Source organism: Cannabis sativa, chromosome 1 (assembly GCF_029168945.1).
Source record: "Cannabis sativa cultivar Pink pepper isolate KNU-18-1 chromosome 1, ASM2916894v1, whole genome shotgun sequence".
NCBI classification, from domain to species: Eukaryota; Viridiplantae; Streptophyta; class Magnoliopsida; order Rosales; family Cannabaceae; genus Cannabis; species Cannabis sativa.
Window position 1 is genome coordinate 5049988 of NC_083601.1, and position 20511 is coordinate 5070498.

At 29.5% G+C, this 20511-nt stretch overlaps 1 protein-coding gene across 1 annotated transcript; it reads right to left on the reverse strand.

Annotated features, from left to right (window-relative positions):
• Nucleotides 1-3387: 3387 nt before the first annotated feature.
• Nucleotides 3388-19936, reverse strand: LOC115705373 (aldehyde dehydrogenase family 2 member C4). The gene is made up of 9 exons (XM_061102970.1): nucleotides 19669-19936; nucleotides 11597-11739; nucleotides 5110-5493; nucleotides 4944-5033; nucleotides 4668-4841; nucleotides 4422-4559; nucleotides 4156-4293; nucleotides 4016-4077; nucleotides 3388-3926 (listed from the first exon to the last, which is right to left on the reverse strand). Exons 1-9 carry the CDS (start codon nucleotides 19787-19789, stop codon nucleotides 3653-3655), a joined length of 1524 nt encoding a protein of 507 aa, XP_060958953.1. The 5' UTR covers nucleotides 19790-19936; the 3' UTR covers nucleotides 3388-3652.
• Between the last annotated feature and the right edge of the window lie 575 nt (nucleotides 19937-20511).

The window sequence follows — 20511 nt, forward strand, 5'->3', positions numbered from 1 at the left end:
CATACTTTCTTGGACTTTTAAGATCGTTAAAAATATCGTCTGAACTATTGAGATTATTGGATTTAAGGACTTTTATCTAATTTTATTCAATTTTACCATTTTAGTAATTATTTATGTACTAAACTATACTCCTTAGACTTTGATATCTACTAAATCATGCTTCTCGAACTTTAACATGTACTAAATTATGGCCTCTGAACTTTCATCTATGTTAGACTTTTTTACTAAAATTGGAAAAAAAATCCTTAAATCCAACAATCTTAATAGTTCAAGAGATATTTTTAACGACCTTAAAAGTTCAGGAGTCATGATTTAGTACATGTCAAAGTTCAGGACAACATTCTTAATTAGCTTTATATATTATTGTACAAAGAGTTTGTTAATAAAAAAGAAAAATAAGTGAATTGTTCAGTTAAACTAAATATAATATTAATTAATAATAGGTGCACACCTTCAAATTATATCATATTATTATACACATACACATAGCATGCCATTTTTTTCGCTTGAATGACCATAATTTTCTCCTTTCGAAGCAACAAGTTTTTGCTGCTATCAAGAGAAATCGATAACTCAACACATCAAAGAACCTCCTCCAGCTGATTTATTGAGCAATGAAGATCGTGCAGCTAATATAATCAATCCTGGTTATGTCGATTGGGAAATTTACTTTCCACTTTCCACAATTTTTTTTCTTAAAAATCTTTAAAATGAACAACTTATCATATTGTTATTATGGAACATTGAAATATTGACCACAATAATTGTCATGCTTATTTTGGTCTTACCAAGAAAAAGAAGAGTTATATAGTCCACGGCCCGAGGATATGATTAATTAATATATAAATAGATTGGACAAATATAGGGATACGATTTTTTCCCGTTAGTATACTTTTACGGAATGTATTTCGTGATGTACTTAAGCCTTTAGGCGATGTACAACGGTCTTTAGATGTGTCTCAGGGTACGTAATAATGGGTCTCAGGGTACGTTACTATTTTTTAACCCTAATTACCCCTAGATGAACCCCAGCCCTCAGATTAAATAATTACCCTTTCTAACGGCTGCCGTATATCACGAAATACATTCGACAAAAATGTGTCCCTATATAAATATATGATGCAAATATTTATAGATACTAGTTGTAGTTGTGGAGTTAAGTGCTAGACAACAAGTAATAGTATTACAGGTAATACCTGTTAAAATTTGTGGGTTATAATCATATTTTTTATTTTCATTAATTATATTTAAACAATTATTAAAAAAAATTATATTTAAATAAAAACATAATATGGTATAGATTTATTTATTGAAGATAAGGTGATTAGGTGTCTTGTCTAAATGTAAACTAAATTGATTTTCTTTGCTATTATCTACTAAGTAAAGTTTAGAAATAAAATAAAATAATACTACTAACAAAAAAATTATGAAAAAAAAGAATAACAATACAAAATAAATTAATATCATATATATGCACATATATTTGTATAGTCTTTTACAGTATGATTATATATTTATTAATAAATAAATAAAAAAAATAAGTAAAATGCATTAAAAAAAATTCAAATATATTCAACTTTGCATCAAAATATTATAAAGTTATTAATTTTTTATACTTGTAATAAAAGTATTAAATTTTGCACCAAACTTTGTAATTGTACATTGGAGCATAATACTAAAAAATTGATGCAAATATAACAATTTTTTTTTTTTGCCAAATATAGTACAATTTTTACATATTTCATTGGAGATGTTCTTGTAAACTTATGTATAATTAATAAAAACTTAAAATTCTAATTGAAGTTTATAAAGATATGTGTACATATTAATAACGAAAATGTTAAGGGCACTACTACAAATATTAGAATTTGCGACGGTCCTAAAAATGATTTTTTTTGAGACCGTCGCTAAAAAAATTAAATAACTATTTAAAACCGCCGGGAAAAATTTAATATTTTCGACGGTTTAAAATCGTAGTAAACAAAATAGGCTATGTTTTTTTAATAAAATACGAATTTTTAGGAGAGTCTTAAGGACCCATTAAAAAATCGTCACCTACTTCGCGTCACATTTCTCACGTGCCCACCTACTTCTTTTCTATTTCCCACTTGCCCACCTATTTCTTCTCCATTCCCCACACCGTAAAACGAAAATCTTAACTCTCCAAAACCCCACCCACGCCTCCGCACCATCGCTCTCCTCTATCGCCGTTTTCCTCCCTCTCTCGATCTCCCTTTCTTCTCGTCTCTCTCATCCATCAATCTCCACCCACCCCTCCTCCCGTCGGTCTCACTCTCCTCTTCGTCGCATACGTCGGACCACCACCACCTCCCGTCGGTGTCCCTTTCATCTCCGTCTCATATGTCGGACCACCACCACCTTTCGTCCATCTCCCTCTCTCTTTTTCTCTCTCTCCGAGCTCGGTATAAATACATTTATTTATATACTTTTTTTATTTATTATATATATTTATTTTGTTATTGTATAAATTTAATGTGTTTTAAAGTTAGTTGTTATTGTAATAAAATTAATTAGTTGTTTTATTTTAGTTTAGGTAAAATTATAAAACTAATGCAGGAAAAAAATGGGGAAAAATACAGATTTTTCTGCCATTAATGGCAAAAAAATCAGTATTTTTTTTCTCTTTTTTTATATTTCTGACAATTTAAAACTATCGCCTATAATAGGGTATAAGCGACGGTTTTAAATCGTGCCTTATACTATAGGCGACAATTTTAAACTGTCACCTATAGTATAAGGCACAATTTAAAATCGTCGCCTATACCTTGTTATAAGCGACAGTTTTAAACCTTCAGGAAGTCCACTTTACTGACAGTTTTTAACCGTTGCCTATTTTGCGACGGTCGTATAGGTGACGGTTATAGAAACCGACGGGAGTACTTTAAACAACTGTTTAAAATCGTCGAAAAAAACTATTTTCATAGTAGTGGGGACACATTAAGATGTCAATCACCACAAAAAATAGCAACCTTTATTGGTGCATTTCAATATCATCTCACATAAATTTTAATTTAATAAATAATTTAGAAAATTACTAATCAACTATTGGGTACCACATCGATATGGTATTGCACACCTTAAGGAAAAAATTTAAAATTTTAATCAAAATTAATAAAGAAATGTATATATTAATAACAAAAATATTAAGAGGCACATCAAGATGTCAAGCACCGCAAAATGTATCATACCGTTATTTGTGTATTTCCATATTATAGCTCCTACAAATTTTAATTTAATAAATAATTTGAAAAATTGTTAATTAATAAAGATATGTTATTGAACACTTTAAGGAAAAAATTATTTAAAATTCTAATCGAAGTTAATAAAGATATGTACATATTAATAACGAAAATATTAAGAGTCACATTAAGGTGTCAAGCACCATAAAATATAGCATGCTGTTATTAATAGTGTATTTCAATATCAACTCTCATAAATTTTAAATTAATAAATAATTTAGAAATAAGTACCACATCAGTATAATATTAAGTAGCTTAAATACCACATAATAATAATATAAAAAATTACAAATATCTTTTTTTTTTAAAAAAAAAAAAGAAAAAGACAAAAACAAGTTGTTTTTGTTTGTCTTGCAGTGAACTTACTCTTATTGATAAAAGAAATTAAAGAGTTAAAGCCAAGGAGAGTTGTAAAGAGGAGTAACGACAGACTTAATCTGCATATACTTGTGGAGGGCATCCAGACCAAAATCTTTCCCAAATCCACTCATTTTGTATCCACCGAATGGGCAATCATTGTCGATTCCAAAGTAACAATTGATCCATACTGACCCAGCTCGGACTGATCTCGAAACTGTGTTCGCAACGTTCAGATCCTTTGTCATTATCCCTGCTGCTAACCCATACTTAGACTCGTTTGCTCTCTCTATGGCCTCCTCTACACTCCTTTATATATACATACAAAAATTACAATATTAATCATACAGAAATTACAAAAATATATAATTAATCAAATCATTCATCTACTTGCTTACTTGAACTTCATGAGGCCCACAACAGGCCCAAATATTTCGTCCTTTATCATCATCATGTCCTCCTGATGATTCATATGTATATAGATTAATTGCCATATACAATATACAGCAATATGAACATATCTTAGTCACGATTATACCTTAACGTTAGTGAAAATGGTAGGCTCAATGTAATATCCCTTGTCCCCTATTGGCTTACCACCAGTTAATAAAGTAGCTCCTTCTCTCTTGCCGTGCTCAATATAGCTCAGGATTTTTTCAAACTGTACTTTGTCAACCTGAAACATTAATTAACAATTGTTGTGTTTTGGAGACGTACCCAAAAGGGTTTTGTTTAATTAATGATCTACCTAGCTATAGACATACATTCACTATACACATATTAGCTAGAAATAAATATATATACCTGGGGTCCGTAACGAACTTGAGGATCAAAAGGGTCTCCAATTAGCAAAGCTTTTGCCTTTTCAACTAATTTTTTCTCAAATTCATCATATATACCTTCTTGAACATACAAACGAGTACTTGCCGCGCATACTTCTCCCTAAAACATAGAAAAGGAAATCATAAATGTATGATATATGAATATACAGTATATCACTTGCAATAAATATGAATTTGAATATAAAACTTAAAGTTACTTGATATAAACCTTGTTAAAAGTAAAGCCGAGTAGTGCAATGTCAGAAGCCAAATCAACATCAGCATCATCAAAAACAATGAGAGGTGACTTGCCTCCTAATTCTAGAGACACATGTTTCAAATTGCTTGATGCTGCAGCTTTCATTATCTCACGCCCCACTTCTGTTGACCCAGTAAAACTCACCTATATATATACCAAAAACCATTATTGATTAATCACTACATATAACTTAATTATTTTATGCTTTTAATTAACAATAATAATAATAATAATAATAATATATACCATGTCAATATCCATATGATGGCTAATGGCAGCACCAGCAGTATGTCCAAATCCAGTAACCACATTAAGCACTCCATCAGGGACACCAGCCTATATATAATTCATTAATCATGGTCATATTTAATTATATAGCTAAGATTTTTTTTGTTACTTAATAGATATATACCAGCTTAGCAAGATGAGCATAATAGAGAGCTGAGAGGGGAGTTTGCTCGGCGGGTTTGACGACCATGGTGCAGCCTGCGGCTAAGGCAGGGCTCACCTTAGTGAAGAACAAGGAAGTGGGAAAATTCCAAGGAATGATGTGTCCCACAACTCCAATAGGTTCCATCAATGTGTAAGCTTGAAGTGGTCGTGACATTTTCAGAACCTGTCCATGGATTTTATCGGCTGCCCCAGCATAGTACCGGAGAAGTTCTGCGGCCCCAGGTATGTCTGTGGACTTGCCCACACTAAGCAATTTCCCAGCATCAAGGCTGTCCAAAATGGCTAGTTCTTCTATGTTTTGCTCAATTAAGTCTGCCAACTTCATCATAATCTTTCCTCTCTCCTAATATATGTGCAGGTATCATCATTAAACAAATACAGATTAAAAGACAAATAATAATTTAAGTTTTTTATTTTTAAATTTCAAAATAGTTTTTTTTTCTTCTTAGAGTTAGCATATTTTCAGTTAGTTAGTTAGCCTCTTTTTCTGTTATTTCAGTTTGCAACTACTGTTAACTTTTGCCTATATATACTTATATCCTCTCTCTGTAAAATCACAATTGATAATTCAATAAAACTTTTCTTTTCACAAACACTCTGTTCTTAGTGTTCTGTTTCTAATATGGTATCAATTGCAACAACTCTGAAGCTTTACGCATTCAACTTCCAGCTTCAAGATTCAAGATTTCTCCTCCACGATTATGGTGAGAACACGGGCCACCAGTTCTGCTACCATCTCTGATGAACCTTCCAGAGTCGAAGCTCCAATGGCCCCTCCGCCACCAAATCATTCCGTTGACAACCCAATTTGATAGACTCTTCCCAATCTTTCTGCTGTTCATCATCCTCATCAAGTCGACAGACCAACCTATGAAGACATTCGATCACCATACTACATCAACACCGCTGATCATCCCAGATTATCTCTGGTTACTCCGGTACTTTCCGACAAGAATTTCCAACCTTGGAAAAAGGACTTCAAGCTCTCCATTGGAGCAAGAAACAAGACACCGTTTCTCGAAGGTACTCTCCCTCAACCTCCTGAAAATGATTCACTTCTTGATTCTTGGATTCGTTGTAATCAGCTTGTAATGTCATGGATATTACATTCGGTTTCTCCTGAAATCAAAAGCAGTATCATGTATTTTGATATTGCAATTGAAATGTGGACCGTGTTAAACAATCGGTTTAACCAAGGCAATGGTCCACGGATCTTTGAGTTGAATGAAACACTAACATATCTCAATCAAGGAGATGATTCTGTTAGTGCATATTTCACAAAACTCACAGCCATGTGGGATGAAATCAATCAATTGAGGCCTAAGATTCCATGCACATGCGCTGTTGTTGCTCAGCACTTGGATCATCAAAATCATGATCAAGTGCTTCAGTTCTTGAAAGGTCTGAACGACTAATACCAAGCTGTGAGTGATCAAATACTTCTTCTTGATCCATGTCCTCCCTTGAACAAAGTCTTTTCTATGGTAATCAACCAAGAAAGACAAAGATCCATAGGCCATCGCATGCTTCCCCCCATGGCTGCCTCGAGTTCTTCTACTGCACCAGAAGCTGCTCCTACAACAAATGCAGCCTCCAAAAATAAAAGGCCAAGACCCCATTGTACCAATTATCAAAAGCCTGGCCATTACAAAGACAAATGCTACTTTTTAATTGGGTTTCCCCACGGTTATGGCTCTCGAAAACCAGCAGATTCAAACATCAAAAAATCTGATGCTGGTAATACCTCAAAGAACAACCCTCAGGCCTCTCAAGTTGCATCATCCACACCTGACATTTCCAATTCCCAACTCACACAAGCTCAATGTCAACAGCTCATTTCTATGTTGGCACAGAAATTGCAGCCCATAGATGCATCAACTTCAACTGACAAAGCATGTGTGAACAACTTTTCAGGCATTTTTCACCCTTCCTTATGGATAATCGACAGTGGTGCAACCCGCCATGTCTGCTGTCATTTAAATTCAATTTACTGTCAGTAAGTGCACTCACACACACAACTAATTACAAATTTCTATTTGATTCTAACTACTGCCATATCCAGGACCCTTTGACATCGAGGATTGGGACAGCTAAACGGCTTGGCAAACTTTACTACTTGCAACAAATCGACTTTGAGGACAATTTTTCTGTACAAACTTGTAATGTTCATTTAAAAAATAACCAATGGCATACACGCCTTGGACACCCTTCTGTAAAAGTTTCAAATAAACTCAATAAACAATTACAAGTTCCTGCAATTTCAATTCCATTCAATTGTCCAACTTGTCATATTGCCAAGCAAAAGAAACTTCCATTTCAATCTCATAATAACATAGCCTCGACTATTTTTGACCTTCTCCATATGGATATTTGGGGGCCATATTCTATCACCTCTATTGAAGGTTATAAATATTTTTTAACCATAGTTGATGATCACTCAAGCCACACTTGGTTATATTTTTTAAAAACAAAATCAGATGCTATCTTGGCAATACAGAGTTTTTTCAAACTCATACACACTCAATATAAGACTCACATCAAAGCAATAAGAACCGATAATGCAAAAGAGCTTACTCTCACTTCTTTCTATGCTTCCCAAGGGACTATACATCACACTTCCTGTGTAGGAAGACCACAGTAAAATGCTGTGGTAGAGAGGAAACACCAGCATATTCTGAATGTTGCCCGAGCCCTTGCTTTTCAATCTAATTTACCTCTCCAATATTGGTCTTTTATGATATCTACTGCTGTCTATTTGTTGAATACGACACCATCTATCCTCCTCAAAGACCAAACATCTTACCAATTATTACACAACAAAACAACCCAATACAACCACCTTCGAAACTTTGGCCGTCTTGCATACACATCTCACATTAGCACATCAACCAAGTTTTCTCCTCGAGCAAGAGCTTGTGCATTTATTGGTTATCCTCCCAACATGAAGGTCTATACTCTCTTAGACCTTCAAACAAAACAAATATTCCATCCAAGAGATGTTCTCTTTTATGAAAACATTTTTCCATTTGGGTCAGTTTCTGACACTCAGACTATAGACCAATTTTTTCTACCTAATCCTGAGACTTACCCATCTCACATACACAGCACTCCACCAGCCAACACTGGGAAAAATTCATCTCAGTTGCATATATCAGACTTACAATCTTCTCCATTTCATACAGTCAGTTCACCTACTGAACATTCAAACACTGAACTCAGTCAATGCAAACACAACAATTCCAATAAGCAAAATGAACAACCATGCACTACCAAGTCTGACCGTGCTCCTAAAAAACCTGCTTATTTAAAAGATTATCAATGTGAATCAGTCACAACACATCATAGCACAGATCAGCCTTTGATGATCAACTACATGTTATACCATAAATTCTCCTCAAAATTTCGAGTTGCTATATTATCCATTAGCTTAATTCCCGAACCAACCTCTTACACACAAGCTTCTAAGTTCAAAATCTGGAACAATGCTATGGATACCGAGATCGATGCTCTCGAGAAAAACCATACTTGGATTGTTGTCCCCTTACCACCAGATCAACATGTGATTGTCAATAAATGGGTTTATAAAAAGAAACTAAATCCAGATGGCACTGTCCAACGTTGCAAAGCGCGATTAGTTGCCAAAGGATACACACAATTACCAGGTACAGATTACTTCGATACATATGCCCCGGTTGCCAAATTCAATACACTAAAACTAATATTTGCCTTAGCTGCAATCAATAAATGGCATTTACATCATATGGATATCAACAATGCATTCCTACATGGGGACCTCAATGAGGAAGTATACATGAAACTTCCCCAAGGTTACAAGCCTAAATATCCTATTCCAACCAACGCTGTTTGTAAATTACAGAAGAGCATATATGGTCTCAAACAATCTTCACGCCAATGGTATGCAAAATTGAGTTCCACATTGAAACAACAACACTTCACTCAATCTCCAAATGATCATTCCCTATTCATACGGAACCAATCAGGTGTCTTTATGGCTTTACTAATATATGTCGACGACATTGTCGTTGCCATAAACAACACAAATGAACTACTGAAGTTCATCACAACTCTCGACACAAGGTTCAAATTGAAAGACCTTGGTTCTCTACGTTTCTTTCTTGGCCTCGAGATAGCCCGTTGTCCCCAAGTAATCAGTCTCACAACAGTCATTCACCATACAACTCTTAAAAAGAATCTGGTTGCCTTGGTTCCAAGCCTGCATCAACCCCCATGGAACCAAACAACAAGCTCAGCAATGACATTGGGGACCTGCTTCCTAATCCAACACAATATAGACGCCTTATTGGGAAGCTCCTTTACTTGACCATTACACGGCCAGATATCAACTTTGTCGTTAATAAACTTAGTCAATACCTCCAATCCCCAAGACTTCCACATATGCAAGCTGCCACTAGAATTCTCCAATATCTCAAAAACTCTCCAGGACAGGGCCTCTTTTTTTATGCTTCCCCAACACCCTCACTCAAATTGCAAGCCTTTGCTGATGCTGATTGGGGAGCCTGCCTTGACACCAGACATTCCATCACAGGCTATTGTGTCTTCCTCGACCAATCTCTCATCTCATGGAAATCCAAAAAGAAACAAACTATAACTCGATCTTCTGCTGAAGCAGAATATCGAGCCATGGCACACACTACTTGTGAACTCACTTGGCTTACTTCAATCCTTAAAGACTTCAACATCAACATCACATTACCTTCTACCCTATACTGCGACAACAATGCTGCAATCCACATCTCTGAGAATCCAGTATACCATGAAAGGACAAAACATGTGGAAATAGACTGTCATACAGTTTGAGAAAAAGTCAGCCAAGGCATCCTTTGCATGAGCCATGTCCCTTCAAAAGCCAACTTAGCAGACATACTAACGAAGCTGCTCTTCCCTACTCAATGCAAAGAGATCTTATCCAAGTTGGGTGTTCGAAACTTCTACGCTCCAACTTGAAGGGGCCTCTTAGAGTTAGGATATTTTCAGTTAGTTAGTTAGCCTTTTTTTCTGTTATTTCAGTTAGCAACTACTGTTGGCTTTTGCTTATATATACTTGTATCTTCTCTTTGTAAAATTACAATTGATAATTCAATAAAATTTTTCTTTTCACAAACACTCTGTTCTTAGTGTTCTGTTTCTAATATATTTTTTTTTTTTTTTTGCATTTTTATAAAAATCCATGTAGCAATTGACATAGCAAAAAACGAATAACCTAAATTACAACTAAAATTCATATAACAATTTACTTAGAACGTAACCCAAATAATAAATATTTTAAAAAACAAATAATGATATATGAGTAATTCCCCTAATAACTATTCATATTCAATTAATTAAATAGTAGTGCAAATATCATGAATTTTTCAGTAAAATGAAGAGAGAATGTAATAGAATGAACACACTACTTACAATGGTTGTGAAAACAAAAAAAAAACAAAATTACTGTTAAAAAAGTTCATATAGCAAAACTCCCTATATATATAGTTCATGAGGATCAATATTTTATTTATCTTTTTTTTTTTTTTTAAAAAAAAAAAATAAATAAGTCATTGCATTGCTTTCAAAGAAAACAAAGCTTAGATAAATCTCAAGCTATCAAACTACAACAATTTATTGTATTTATCCTTTTTTTTAAGGACTTATTGTAATGCTTTTTATCAAGGAAATATAATGTTTTCTTATTTGATATTTTTAATTAGTATTTAGTTCCTTTAAACTATTGGCTTTAATCAGATCCTTATATAATTAACAGGGATAATCCAGTTTTAATAATCCATTAATTGATAACAATATTTGTCTTTTAATGTAATTCGTAAACAAATTTTGAGAACTTACCTATATAAACAACAAGAGCATATAATAATAACAATATGATACATGTCAAAAGTTAGCTTATTTATCCGGTAATTAGCCTAATGTGTAATTGTTGCCTTGGTTAACTGTAAAAATTATATGTAAATATTTATACCCGGTATTCATGCACTTATTATGTTTGTTTTGCTAAGTTGTTTAATTAATCATAATTTGTTAAAAATTCGAAAGTGTATGATTATGATTAATTTTTTTAAAATTATAGCGGTACAACTGCAAAATCTCCTTACATTAATGTTATATATAATATTAAGTTAGGTATATATAAATTAATTAAAGTATATTAATTAGAGAAAAAATTAAAATTAGAGCATTACTATTAGGTACCATGGACATGGTGCATAACACATTCTCGACATGTCGTTTTGCGATTGGCTAGCAATACTCCTTAAAAGTTTTTATATTAAACTATATGATACATGATACTTAGTTGAACCAATAGCAATATTAACACCACCATTAGTATCCTTTAGAATTTCTCTTAAAATTAATGAATAGTATTAAGTTAGGTATATATAAATTATATATATATATATAGTACATACAGAACCAGACAAACGAGGCCAAGGACCATGGTCAAAAGCAACACGGGCGGCTTTCACAGCCAAATCAATGTCTTCCTTCTCTCCCTCTGCAACATTTGCTATTACCTCTCCATTTCTTGGATCTATAGTCTCGAATGTTTTTCCTGTTTATTTTTAATTATATATTCAAAAAAAACTTATTATTATAAAAATAAATAAAACAAAAACCAGAGAGACCCTCCAAAATAAATTTGTTAGTGTATTGGTGAAACATTACTAGTATATTATTTCACATGAGAGAGAATTTTATGATATTATTTTCGTCCAACAAATGATATCCATGAAGTTTCTTGTAAAATATTCAAGCTTTTTCTTTATTAATTAAAGTAATTGAAGCATTTAAAGGATGGAGGAGGAGAGATATATCTACGGTCATTGCTTACTTAGCAGTTAATATTAATTATTTTTAATGATAGTGATGTATCAACTATCTGTAATTTGTTCTTTCAAAAAAAAAAAAAAACTATCTGTAATTTGTTTCATTATTATTGGACTATTCCAGTAAATAGAAATACAATTACCTAAAATTTTAAATTTATAAGCGATCCCTAATGTTATGTTTCTTGATCTTATACATAATAAGAGTCTACCCATGTGAAATAAAGAAAAATTATAATTTTTTTTAAATATTTGATACTTATATTAGGTTATTTATTTTTTAATTAAATAATGACCAACAAACAATAATTATAATTTGACATTTAGAAAAAATAAAAAAAAAAATAACAGACAATTTTAATATGATCCACTGTGTGTAGATCTTTTATACAAACCAAGTGATAAAAGCATTAAAAATGTAACACTTATTAACAACCCAAATTCAATTTTTCTTCTATTGTAAAAAAAGAAAGAATCCAAAATAATATGCGGTCAAAAATCAGTCACAGTCACATATGCCAGTCATGTATTGTAGCCACTAGCTATACATATTGTTTTTCATTTCTTTTTCAAAATAATATATTTTTCTAAGAAAATATGTTTTAAATAACATCCTTATATCATCTCTTCTTAATTATTATATTTGAAAGAAAAATAAAAATCTTTGAAAAATTAGATTACCCAAAATAAAGTGGAATATTGGTAATTATTTATGGAGAATATAAATATGGTACCATATTTGATACAATTTTTATCATTAAGCTTCAATAAAGATGATGCAAAAATTAATCTTTATACTAGCCAGTGTCCGTTTAATATTTCTTCAAAATATGCTAATATATATTAGAAAAATTATTTTATTGCTGACTACATAATAAAATAAAAAATAAAAATAGAATATTTAGTGTTTAATCAGTATCACGTTAGCTAAAAATAATAATAAAGTAATAAAAATAACATAAAACTAAAATGTAAAAGTATAACATTGGTGATGTAAAATATGGGCTAAAATTTTACATACTATTAGAACAAATTTATCTAGAACTAGCTAGTTGAATTTTAAATTAAAATGAAAAAAAAGTAATACATTACTAATTTAATAGATGCATGTTTTAAAAAGATTTGAAAGTTATTAAGGATACGTATTGTAGTATATACTATAATATTATACATAATATTTTTATATACTATCATGTTTTATATTAATTAATTGTATGTATATATATGCGCAATATTTTAATATAAAGTATTATAAAAAATATTTTAAATGATATAATACAATACAATTTAATCCAGCTTACTAAATGAATCTAAGAGGTTTTTTATCTTATAATTAGGGTGAGCATATTCAATCTATTTTTTTTTTTCTCTAATCTGATCAAATTTAATTGGTAATTGAATTTAAAAAAAACATCTCTGATTCAATCTAATTAAGCTTCCAAATTCAATCTGACTAATTGGATTGGATCAGTTTTTTTAATTAGATTTCAATTCAAAATTTAATTATAAATTTTAATCAAAAAATATTTAAAAAAACACATAAAAATCAAACTACACATAAGTTTTTAGAGTTCCTTTTAGGAAATTCTATAATAAAGTATATAATAGAATCCATAAAAAGTTAATAAACAAGAAGTAAAAATGAAATTTAAATATTATTTTATTATATATAAATAAATATAATATTGTTTATTTATATATTTTATTTATATATAAGTAAATTAGATCGATTTTTAATTAGATTTTGAAAAAATTATTAATTCTAATTGAATATTTAACTTTTTATAATTAAATTACGTTGAATTAGTTTAGTATAAATGGATTGGTTTGAATATAATTATATATAGTCTTCACGTAAAAAGAAAAATAATATATAATGGGCAATTTCTTTTTTTTTTTTGAAACTGAAAAAAGTTTTCTCACCATCTCTCTGTCATCTTTTTTGACTTCCCTTCTTATTCAATGAAATAATAATAATAATAATAATAATAATAATAATAATAATATACTTTGATATATAAATGAAAAAAATAGAAGATAAAATGCTTCGCATATATAGGCAGGCGTATCAATAGGACTCTTTTAGGGGTAAGTTGAAAAATACCATTTTTATTAATCAATTTGAATACCCTGACATAAGAGAGTTACATGGAGAGTATCTTGAAGTGACAGGGGCATAATTGGTACAATGTTTAAAAAAAGAGGTAAAAATGATAGACTTTAAAAAAGAAGGTAAAAATAAAAGAGAACAATATAAAAAGGGTATAGAGTGTAATTTCCTCACTCTTTTATGTGTTTTAATATTGTTATTGGCCCAACTAAATATCGGGTCCCATATAATTTAGGAAAATTTACATCTCAGTACATTTATTTCATTCATTTTACAAAAATGTGATGGGTTTAATTTTATACTAAAGTATACCGTTTTGAGTACCGTTTTAAATTTAATTATTGAAAAAGCTGACTGAGACGTGTGTGGCGTGTGCTGACGTCATCATCACATCCATCACGTCTTCTTTCTTGCAGGCTTCAACTGTTCACGCGCCCATTTTTGCAGCTCTTATTCAAATTGCTGTCAGTTATTAAGTATTAGAAAAGGTTTATATTCCATATTTTTTTTTATTTTTATATATTAATTATCAATTTTATATGGTTTTGAACAAGCTGAAAAGAAAGATGACATCAGCGACAGTTGGATGGGACGTGCGTCAGGAGGTGCAGAGCACATGATCACGGTTTTCTAAATTTTCTATAATTTTTTAATACCTCCTTCTGTAAACCTCCTTTGTAAACATATTTTGCAAAGCTGTCTCTTATAAATTTTAATACTTTTTGTTGCTTTCATATCAAGTTAGATGTTCACAATCAATATTTTTTAAAGCTGATATGTTTACAATTATTAATGGTGTTTATAATTTTCTTTTTATTTTCAAACTAAATATTGAATATATTCATGATATTGGTTTACAAAGCTGATATTCAAAAGAAAGATAGATCATACAAAGTAATTTATATAGAAAACATACTATTAGTTATGCTAATAAATCTATTAGTTTATTTTTGCATATTAAAACAAATTTTATTTTTCTTTTGTATATTGGAACAACAATTTATTTCATTTCATATAGCCTACAATATGTTAATAAACCTACTAGTTATCGTTTGTTGGAGGAATAATATTTTATTTTTTTCAATACAAAGTAAACTATAATCAAACATAATGATATACGCCAAGAAACACATTAGTCTAATTTTCGTGTATATTGAAACAACAATTTATTTTTTTGTTTCAAACACAATGTGTGAATATAAAATAACAAACTAATTAGTCTATTTTTTTTTTTTCAAGTTGAGACATCAAATCTGATTGTATACAAAGTACATTACTGTAACATGTCTTATATAGTAAACCTGAATAACAATATATGCACTTGTCAAATATTTGAATATGATGAAATTCCTTGCTCATAAGTTTATTTGACATATATGCCTATACTCTTATATGCCTAATAAACTTATTAGTTTATTTTGACATATTGAAATATATTTTCATTCTTTGTTTACATAGTAGCCTTTTCATATAGCCTATCATCGGATATGCTAATAAATCTATTAGTTTATTTTAGCATATTGAAACAAATTTTTATTTTTCTTTTCGTATATTGGAATAATAATTCAGTTCATTTCTTATAGTCTACCATTATATATGTCAATAAACTTAGTAGATTCTATTTGTTGGAACAACATTTTTTTTTTCAATACATAGTAAACTATAATCAAACATACGTCAATAAACTTATTAGTCTATTTTGATGTCGAAGTTGACGTACTTCTTCTTCCTCGAAGCAACGATCTATGGTTTTTGTTTTTTTTTTTGGTTGTGATTAGCTGATAGGTTTATTGGTCGATTGAATTGTAGATCGATTTAGAGAGATGATGATTTGCTTGTTGTATACAACAACGTATTTGAGAGATATGATGATCGATTCTCCAATTTTCAGATCTGTCGAGGTCTCCGTCAATGGTGTTTTTTCGTTCAAGTTTGGTTTGGTTTCTGTTTTTTGATTTCGTGTATTATTCCTATAGTATTTATAGCTTTCCGTTTTAATCAGGTTAACCACGCGCAGGGATGGCCGAGAAAAGTAGAGTTGTGGGCGCGTCTCCTTCATCGCCAGTGGTTCCAAAATAATTCCGGCTAATAACGGTATGGGTGATGGCGTGTCATGGTATATGGATGGATTGTTTTTATATAACGTTTTTTTGTAATATTAATGTATATAATGTATATATATAAAAATTTCCCTATAATTTAATATAATAATTTTGATGGAGTATCGCTAACCAATCGCAACGCGATAGGCCGAAAAAGTACTAGGTACCACTAGTACTTAATAGCAATACTTTTTAGAAAATTAAGCAAAGAATCAATTATACCATATAACCATAAAAAAAGTTTGAATTGAAGGACAAAATGAAGGAAAGAAATAAAAGAGGGGAAGATACATAAATATATATATCCTTGAGATAAGTTCTTTATACAACTTTCTGAATTTCTTATATATATATATATAAAATTTCTATGGTAGGAACCATTATTTTGTCTTCTATGAGAATATTTTCTCAACCATTGATTTAGTAGACTTTTGAAATTACAATGACTTCTTGTATACTTGTATGTACACAATTAAAATTTTAATTAAAAAAAATTGAAGTGTATTGGTACTATAAAAAGTTGATAAAATTTATATATATATTTCTTCCACTGGTCAAACGCTCGTGCTATTAACTTTTGACAATAAATTTATTTTATTTTTTTCCTATACAATTAATATATTCTATTACATATTTTTTTCTTTGGTTTTGATAGTTTCTTTTTTTCATTAAAGAAAAAAATAAAAATAGTTTTCTTTTTATAATTTTATTTTTCTGTTATGTATAGTCTATTATTTTCTTATTACTTTTTTTTTGTCTCCTTTATACTCTAAGAATATTTTATTTTGTATATTATTTTTCCTTTTTTTATTATCTTGTTTATATTTGAAATCTTTTTTTATTTTCTTATTTTTTTTCTTATATATTTAATATTTTATTCCTTTATTCTTTATCTAAGGTAAAAAAAAAATACTTATTTATTGCACAGACAACATTTTTTTTTAATTTCTTATAACCAATTTATTTATTTTAATAAAATACCAATCCTTTTTTGTTCTATTATTTTTTAAAATTAAAATTAAATTAATTTTATTTTATTTTAATAATTTAGTTGAAACAATATATTTTAATTACTTAACAAGTTCATAAAACTCTTTTACATAATGAATTTAATTAATTCTACATGTTTAATCATGTGTTAAATGTGTCAAATTTTTATTTGTGTCATGACGTACATTTATAAAATGTATTATTGTGTCGTGTAATCTGTTAAGAAATTGTATTGTATTCGTGTTTGAAATCTTGATATAATTAATGATCGTGTAAACGTGTCAACACGAACACAATACGATAACACGAATTTTCATCCCTAATTGTAGTTTTAATACATATATTAGCAAAATATAATTAATGAAAACAAAGAAATTGTACATTCTGGGTTCCAGTATAATTTTTCAGTGTTAAATGTCAAAGTATTACATATTTTAAATGTAAAAATATAAAGTTGATTAAATTTTAATTAATATTTTTATAAAATTAAATTTATATATTTGTATATTGAAAATATTTTATTTAGAATTAATTTTATCTTTGTTTATAGTTAATAATTAGTATTTTTTTGCATAATAGAGGAAAAAAAAAAAAGAAATGCATTATTTTTATTAAGAGAATTAAAAATTAATTAGATTTTAAAATAAATATTTTCATTGATTTAATATGATATATTTTTTTATTAAAAATATTTTGTTTGTGTTTGATTGAGAAAATAGTATTTGTAAAAAGAGTAAAAAAGAAATAGAAAGATGATAAAAGTGTGGCCCAACACAAGAGAAAAATAGTATTTTTGAAGACCAAATTGACTCCAAGAAGAACTAGGCCCATTTTCTTCTCCACCAAACATGCTCGCCATATGGCGAGCTCGGGTTCCTTCTGCAGTCGTTGGGTCCAGCAGAATCAGGAGCCCCCCCAGCCCGACTCACGCACAACGTTGTGTTGTCCAGGCGTGTCACGCACGCACCAAGCGCACAACTCCCTCTCTTTTCAGCCGTGGTACACAAGCTTCAAAAAAAAAAAAAAAGCTTGTCTCTTCCTTTTGGCACACAACATGTGTCGCCCAGTAGTCCACTTGCTCCCGTTTTAAGGCAACCAACACTCCATCTGTGGCCGAGATTCATCACATCCACTAATCTAAGGCTACCACGTGGCACTCCAGTTTTGACTATTGGGTAATTTCAGTTTTACCCTATGCAATTTGTTATAAGTTTTAATTGCGCATTAGTCTTTTTTACTTTTTTTATAAATAGAAACTTAAGTTTTTAGAATTCAAAGTTTCAGACAGAGAAATCTAGAAAAAACACTCTAAGCGCTCAATGTTAGATTACCGCTTTTTCTTAGTTAATTTTCTTATGGGTTTCTAAGTTTTCTTAATATTAAGGTGGACGATGGAACTTAGTGTATTTAATTAAATAAATATTTTTATGTTGATTCTCAGTATAAATGCTTATAATTTTTCGCTTCTTAAAATAATTTCTTTCATCTTTAATATCACATATTTTTTATAGTTAGAAATTATTAATGTTTGGCTATATATTTTATTAAAAATAATATTATTTAATTTATGTATTTACTTTAAATTATTTCACATTTAATGCTTAGAAGTTATAATTTTAAAGCGAATGAAAATCTATTTTTGTTAGAAAATAATTAGTTTGATTACTAATTAAATTATGAGAATCGATATAATTATAAATATTTTTATAATAATTTCTCCGAATACGATTAAAAATATATGATACTTGTCAATTGTCATATTTACTATTAAATACTTTATTTTATTTTGTTACCAAAAACATCATTATTTTTTGAACTAGGTTAGAATTTTAATAATTTAAATTAAAAAGAATTTTCTTCGATCTCACGCAATTTTCATGGATTTGACAATAAATATTTTTTTAGTTTTTAGTACAATTCATAAATATATTTTTTTTTTGTAGTTTTTATTTTATTATTTTTTAATGTATATTTAGGCTTAATTGTTATTTAAAAAAAAAAAGAAACAAATATTTTTTTTCTCAGAGTTAGAAGAACAATAAATAATAGTATGAAGGGACATGAGAATTTTTGAAGTAAAATTAATAAGTATTTTTTAAGTAAAACTAATAAGTAAAAAAAAAAAAAAAAATCTGAATCAAAAGTGAAAATAATTTTTTTTTCCTTAGTATTTTTTTATAAAAATAAAGGTGAAAAATTATGCGAAGTAATATAATTTTTTTTTTGTTAAAAAATAAAATTAAAAAAATATTATTAAAAAATTAAAAAGGAGATATGTTAACATACACCAAGCTCTACATTTACTTTTATGTACCCTACTCTCTTATCACCTTTAGATTCTTAATCTAGGTACTATACAAAGTCTTCACCCATAAGGACAAAACAAGGATCTCTACTATAGAAGTGTTCTATATATATAGGAATAATAATTATAAATTGAAGAAATTTATAACCTGAAAGTGAGTCAACAAATTCTCCATTGATGAACAGCTTGGTGAATTTTATGGTTGGCATAATATTCCCAAAAGTAGTAGTACTGCTGCTACTATGACCACTATCACTTTGACTCCCCATATATATCACCTCTATATCGATTTCAGATTCTCAGCTCCAAAATATATATATGGGAAAGTAAGAAAGTAGAAATACTTATATATGGCCGTGTTCTCTTTGATTTAATTATCTCTGCTCTATATTATATGTATATATAGCTACTATACAAAACCACAATGTATAAATGACATTATTAAATTTATAAGTAACTGATGAAAGTGCTTACCTAAGCAAACAATAATTATGAGAGATAAAATGTATAAAATAAAATGATATTGTATGTGTCACATTTTGTGTCGCCCACATAGAAATATTATTGTTTGATTAAAACTCTTAAAAAAAACCTAATTATTGTGATCAAAGAAAGTCTTCATGGAACTTTTACTAATTAAACAATTAAATATTGAGAAATTCGATGTGTACCTAATTTGTTTTTTCTTCTACGTAATTAATTAGAATAAACTTTTTTTTTGGTTTTAATAATTTGCTGCATATGTGAAACAATTTGTTTTTATTATATTTTTGACTGTTGATCGAGGTTTTCGGCAACCAATATAATAATAGTATTTAAGAAAGCTGTAAGGAGTTAACGCACAAGATTTTTACGTGGTTGGGGCATTAATGAACCTTAGTCCACGAGTCTGTATATTTATGAGAGTATTTATTACAGAGAATGTTCTTGGTGGTTTTTCTCTCTAGTTCTTATGAAACCTAGAATTCTCGACCCCTGCCTTAATGAGTTT

What these genes read in the sequence shown, in the direction of transcription:
- LOC115705373 (XM_061102970.1), bottom strand. Translation starts at nt 19,789, where the DNA reads ATGGGGAGTCAAAGTGATAGTGGTCATAGTAGCAGCAGTACTACTACT. An exon ending in ATTTGTTGACTCACTTTCAG is followed by an intron (nt 11,740 to 19,668) that starts GTTATAAATTTC and finishes AAAAATAAACAG; the next exon opens with GAAAAACATTCGAGACTATA. An exon ending in ATGCTCATCTTGCTAAGCTG is followed by an intron (nt 5,034 to 5,109) that starts GTATATATCTAT and finishes AATTATATATAG; the next exon opens with GCTGGTGTCCCTGATGGAGT.